The sequence below is a fragment of the Echinops telfairi genome, unplaced genomic scaffold (genome assembly GCF_000313985.2).
Source record: "Echinops telfairi isolate 266 unplaced genomic scaffold, ASM31398v2 ScPeMD7_12;HRSCAF=54, whole genome shotgun sequence".
NCBI classification, from domain to species: domain Eukaryota; kingdom Metazoa; phylum Chordata; class Mammalia; order Afrosoricida; family Tenrecidae; genus Echinops; species Echinops telfairi.
In genome coordinates, this window is record NW_022103909.1 from 4,637,147 (window position 1) to 4,643,112 (window position 5,966).

General features: G+C 57.2%; 1 protein-coding gene across 1 annotated transcript in view; it reads left to right on the forward strand.

Moving 5' to 3' along the window:
- Positions 1-4,780, forward strand: part of ARF3 (ADP ribosylation factor 3) — a 17,991-nt gene extending 13,211 nt beyond the window's left edge. Inside the window, exons 2-5 of the mRNA XM_004711415.2 lie at positions 179-418; positions 1,202-1,312; positions 1,530-1,654; positions 2,236-4,780. Coding sequence (XP_004711472.1) covers positions 271-418; positions 1,202-1,312; positions 1,530-1,654; positions 2,236-2,397 — 546 coding nt within the window. The 5' untranslated portion in view covers positions 179-270 and the 3' untranslated portion in view covers positions 2,398-4,780. The remainder of the gene's footprint in view (positions 1-178; positions 419-1,201; positions 1,313-1,529; positions 1,655-2,235) is intronic.
- Positions 4,781-5,966: the final 1,186 nt, after the last annotated feature.

Consider the following 5,966-nt stretch of genomic DNA (forward strand, 5'->3'; position numbering starts at 1 on the left):
TCACATAGTCAAGTCCTGAGCCTTCCCTGCTTGCTCGCTGCGCCCCGAGGCTCCAGGGTGTCTGGCTGGGCCTCTCTGGTCAGAATCTTGGGAGCGCAGTTGGTCCCGAGTAGACTCCAGCGAGGGCTTTGGCAAAGCCCACTCATGGTGCTAACCAGCTTGCTTTTTCTCTGCTTAGGGGCCAGCCCTCCATAACAGGGACCGGGCCAGGAGCAGGTGGCCACTCCCCCACTTGGGCCCCACTGTCCTCAGAAAGCAGCAGCTGCCATCATGGGGAATATCTTTGGGAACCTCCTCAAGAGCCTGATTGGGAAGAAGGAGATGCGCATCCTGATGGTGGGCCTGGATGCCGCCGGGAAGACCACCATCCTGTACAAGCTGAAATTGGGGGAGATCGTCACCACCATCCCCACCATTGGTAAGGGCCCAGCGAGGACTCTGGCTTCCCGTGCCAGTGCCTCAGGCAGGACAGAGGGCCTGCTCCCCCTCCTGGGCCTCTTCTCTGGGGGCAAGCCTGTGCACTTTGTGGGGCCCCAGGAAGGTCGGTCACACAGCTTCCCGGCAGGTGCCCGGCCTGCTGCGTGCCCACCTGCTCTGGCCCTCCCTGATGCGGGAACTTCCACAGCCTGGCACTCAACCATTGCCCACGGGCACTCGAGTTGATGTGTTCTCTCTGTTGTGTGGAAAGCTTTGATCTTCGTGCCCGAGGCCTGGGATTTCCCGTTACATGTAGATCTTTGGTGGCCCTCATCCTGGTTAAGACCTGCCTGTGGCAGCGAGAGCGTTTGCCCTTTGATAGGATGCTCCAGGAGGTCAGCTGCCTCTGCCTTGGGGCTCCAGGCCTGGAGCTGACTACACTCACTGCATCTCACCTCTCCGGCCTGTAGGAGTGGGACCAGTTCTTTCTTTGTAGAGGGGAGACTACAGATGGAGAGGACGGCTGGGGAAGGCTGGGTCAGGTTACCTAGGCAGTCATGAGTCTTCTTGGCTGGCTCTCCCGGTCCTCTTCCACTTCTCTGGGGCCTTCAAGCGACTAGTCCAGGAACACAAGGTCTGGGGAAACCTTGGCTGGCTTTTATCGCTAGGGTTGCAGTCCTTTGCTGGGGTAGGGCCAAAGCTGGGGAAAACAGCCACCCCCTTGGGGCATTGCTTGCAGGCCTGGTGTTTGAGGCCTATTGGTCATTACCTGCTTTTCCCAAAGGGTTCAATGTGGAAACAGTGGAATACAAGAACATCAGCTTCACGGTTTGGGATGTGGGTGGCCAGGACAAGATTCGGCCCCTCTGGAGACACTACTTCCAGAACACCCAAGGTATGGCTAATGAACTGCCCGGGGCTGGGCCCACACTGTGATGACAGAGGGTGGCCGTTTCCCCGGGTTATGGGCAGCCAGTCCTTGCCCTGCTGCGGCTCCTGGGGCAATGGAAAGGGAGCAGATATGTGGTTGGTGCAAGGCTGTCTTTGGGGGTGGTGATGCTGGGGACCCTCACCTGCCTCCTGTGTGCAGCCAAGCTCTGCCCCCTCCCCAGGGTTGATATTTGTAGTGGACAGCAATGACCGGGAGCGTGTCAACGAGGCTCGGGAGGAGCTGATGAGGATGCTGGCGGAGGACGAGCTGCGGGATGCGGTGCTGCTCGTCTTTGCAAACAAACAGGTGCGACTTCACCCCAGCCCGGAACAGGGCGGGCAGCCAGGGGCCTCGCGTTCATGAGGGGGAAGGCTTGTGACTGGGCTCTGGTGTCTGGAAGTGGGGGAGATGGAGGCAGTCGGCTTCTCTGTGCCCCCTCTTCTTGTCACTCAGCCCAGCTTCTGTTAGCAGCACCTCCGTCCTGTTGTGTGGTAGGTCGGTGCCCTTGACTCCTCCTCTGAGCTTCCTGTTTCCTCTTCACGGAAACTGCCCTTGCTCCCAGGGTCCCTCACCTAGTCCCAACCACCCCTCCGACGCCTAGAATAGCTGAATCGGAAACCGCTCCTTAGGGTGTGCTGGGTTTCGCACAGGAAGGTAGGAGGGCTCGATCGCTCACTGCCATCGAGGCGGTGCCGACTCAGAGCAACCCTATAGGACAGGGTAGAACTGCCTCTCTTGGTTTCCAAGGCTGTGACTATAAGAGTAGAAAGCCTCGTCTTTTTCCTGGTAGGAGGAAAGGACACTGGTTTTTGCCTGTTAGTGGCTGGAGGCTGTAGAAGCTTTGGAACGTTCCTGACACTCCTCTGTATGGATCTCTCACCCTCCAGGATCTGCCTAATGCTATGAATGCCGCGGAGATCACAGACAAGCTGGGCCTGCATTCCCTGCGTCACCGCAACTGGTACATTCAAGCCACCTGCGCCACCAGTGGGGACGGGCTGTACGAAGGCCTGGACTGGCTGGCCAATCAGCTCAAAAACAAGAAGTGAGAGCCAGGCAGCCTTGTTGGCCGCACCCCACCCAGCCCACACACCTGTCTCCTGTCCCCTCCTTCCCGTTGCAAGTGTGGCCAGGACCCCTGGGTATCACATCCGCATGCCCAGCAAGAGCCTTGCCTCTCACCCCTCCCCGGTCCGGCAACACGGTCAGTCCAGTTCCTCCGTTGCTGTCCTGATGATGAATCATTCCAATTTACTGGATTTAAAACAAAAGCAAGATTGTTATGATTTCATGGGTTGCCCCTCCCCCCCTTTCTCGCCTTCTAAGATTGGGGGGAATGGGCTGGAGTGGGGTGTTCTCTCTGTTTGCTTCGTTCGGCTCTGGCTGCTGTGTTCTTGGCATCTCAGTCCCTGCCTTGGCCCCCTAAGTCCCTGCCTTCCTCCTGCCTTTGCCCCCTCTCCCCGTCCTCCATGAAATTGCACGGGCCTCTGTGTGTGTGCGTGCATGTGTACGCGTGTGTGTACACATATAGAGATGTATATATAGGGGCCGAGCAGGAGGGTGGAGGGGCTGGAGTGCAGCTTAGGGTTTAGAGCCGGGACACTGCTCCTTCTTCTGCTCTCTCTGGTGTGAGAAAGGGAGGGTGCAGTCAGGCTGGGCTCCCCCATGGGAGACTTTCCTGGGCGATGGGCCTGACGATGAGGGATTCTCCATCACCCGCCTGTACCCCTTTTCCTACCCCACTCAGGCAGGGAGGTGGCATTTGTCTCTATTAGATACTGCCCCTACAGGAGATGCCATTCTGCTCTGCCTTGTGAGTGGTAGGGGAGAGGAGCCCCCCAGGGCGTCCCAGTGCCCCTCCCCGCCCCCCTGATCTGAGTACTGGGGGAGGACCTCAGGTTTTCCATCTCCATTCTGTTTTCCTGTCTCCCTGCCCTCACCCCCACCAACCCCTTCCCTCTGGGCTTGGGAGGCTGGTTCATGTAGTTCTATCACCCCACCAATCCTGCTGCCCTGGCTGCGATGCCAGGTGGGGGTGGCTGAGCAGACCTGACTATCAACCTCCCCACCCCAAAGCTCTTCTTTTAGTCTAGTATGTGCCCTCAGACCACCCTGTGCCCCCCTCTGCCCCTTCCTATTCCCCTGCCCTTGTGCCAGTTTCCGTCAGTGGCTCTGGGCGTCGGAGTGGAGGAGATAGAACTCAGAAGGGGTTGTTGGTGCTTGTGGGATGCAGTGGTCTATTGTGTGGACGCTACTGCGTCTCTGCACTCGTGCCCGTGGACCTGGCCCCTGACCTCTGGCCCCTGCGGTTTCTGTGAAGCTGCCTCCGCTGCTCTGGGGGCTCGTGTGTGTGCTGGCTGCACCCTGAGCTCCGAAGGTCAGGGCTCAGGCTCTCCCCACAGCCCAGCCAAGGGACTCCTTTCCAAAAGGCTTGCCCCAAGCTCTACTTCCCTGGCCAGGCTCCTGCCCCTGAGCCTAAAGCAGGCAGTTCAATAACCCCTCCCCCAACTGCAAAGCGAACTGTGACAGAGGGTCCCCGGGCCGCTCCTCAGTGCCAGTTACTTAAGTGTTGTGTTGCTTACCCAGGAGGCAGTGGGTGTGTACAGGTATCTTGTACCCCATGTGGCAGGGGTGTGGTGGGGGGCAGGCTAGAGGGTCTCTCGTTTTAAAACGTAATTGTTCTCATGACCCCACAGCTGTTCCCCTTCTTTGCCCCCGTCCCTCAGTTCCTGATTTTCCCCCTTGCCCATCCCTGCTGTTCCCTCTCTCTGAACTCTGCCTTCTCAATTCACTGCCTCCTGCTTTCTCTCCCTCCCCCCCCTCCCCTGGCTCTGTAGCTCTGTGGTGGGAGGGAGGCCTGCCTGCTCTCCTGTCTCACGCCCTCCCTTCCCCTCCCCTGTTAGATGCCACTCTGAAACAGGTTCTCCTCATTTGGGCCCTTTCCACTGTTGCGTTGTGGCGGGGCCTCTGGGTGTTGGGAGCAGCCTGAGGTTGGCCTTGGTACTGGCCTATCTGTCCAGCAGGGGGCGTACGGGACTTCTTTCCTAGGGTAGAGGGTGGCCCAGCCACATCCCCATTCACCTCGCAGCCCTTGGGGATTGGTGTTTTATTCCATTCCTACCTACTAACTCCTCCACCTCCTCCTCCCCTTCTGGTGGGTTTACTTTTATGCTTTTCCTTGTTCCGGCCTTTCTTCTCCTGGGGGTTCCACACCACCACCACCACTACCACCCCCTCCCGCCCTCACAAAAAAGTTTGTTTGTGGTGTTATAGTGGTAACTGCAGTTCTGAGCTGGTTTTTCTCTTCTTTTTTCCTCCTCTGGAATGTAGACTGTATATGTTTAATATCTCACCTTCTCTATCCTTGCTCAAAACGTGGGATTCGCAGTGACTGTGACCCTGGTTGGAAATTAAACTGTTTTATGCAGCTTTGGAGCGGACCGTATCCTTGCTGTGCAGCGCCGGTCCGGGCACTTCTCTCACCCTAGCCTGCTCCTCAGCAGACCACTTGCCAGGGGCCCAGGGGTAATGGAGAAACTGAGCTTCGCTTCCTTTTCCCACTGTAGCCCAAGAACAGAGCCCAGGTGTATGAGGGCTTCGTGGGCAACTTTGCTGCTTTGAGTTCTAAAGGGTTTAACCCTGAACTTCACCACACATGACACTGCAGGATGGCTTTGTTCTTGTCGGTCTCAGGAGTCCCCCACTCCCACACCATGCCCTCTCTGCTCTTAACAGAAAATATTTGCATTTTCCTTCTCTGACAGTTTTCTGTCACCCACAAGTTCCAATCTCCCCAGATTTTGCAGTGTGTTTATCACGTGCTGATAGACTTTAGGGACTCCACTGCCTGGAGGGCCTCACACTGCCACCTCTACCATATCGCCCATCCCTGCTTACCAGATGCTTCTAGTGGGAGCAGGGTTTGCGCTAGTACTGATGTAACTCCAGCTTAGGCAGAGATGGGAGTGTATTCCAGTCTGGACTTTGGCAGGCAACAAGCATGTTGGGTAAAGGTCTGGGCAGTGTGAGGAACCCGGTCCTCCTCCCGACTGCTGGCCAGCAGCAGCTTTGCTTCCGGCATGTGGTTCACCGCTGTCAGGATGCCAAGCCTCATCCAGGGCGATTCCACAAATGTCTTGGGAAAAGACGTTTTTCATAAAGCCTCCATCCTCCATCCCACTCCCACTCCCACTCCCCTGATCCTCCCTGCTGCTACTGCCTTAATGGCCAGCAAAGAAGGGGCTCATGCCCCAGTGGGCCTCAGTGAGCTCTGGGTGAGCCATGAAGACCACCCCCCTTGTCTCTTTCTGAGGCTTATCTAAGGACAGTTTCTTCCCATCTTGCTCCTGTGGGAAAGGGGCAGAGTTTAGGCATACAGGAAGTTTGAGAGCCCTTACTATCAGTGTGGAGCCCTGCTGGCAGAGTGGTCACATAGTGGGCTGTTGGCCATCAGGCCAGCAGTTCAAAGCCACCAGCGGCCCTTCAAGAAAGAGGCAGCTTTCTACGCCCATAGAGTGACCAGTGTCGACAACCTACAGGGCCAGTTCTGGGTGAGGGGCCTGTGACAGGGGCAGTGACTTGGTGTGTAATACCAGCGTGAAGTATGTCATTTGTATTC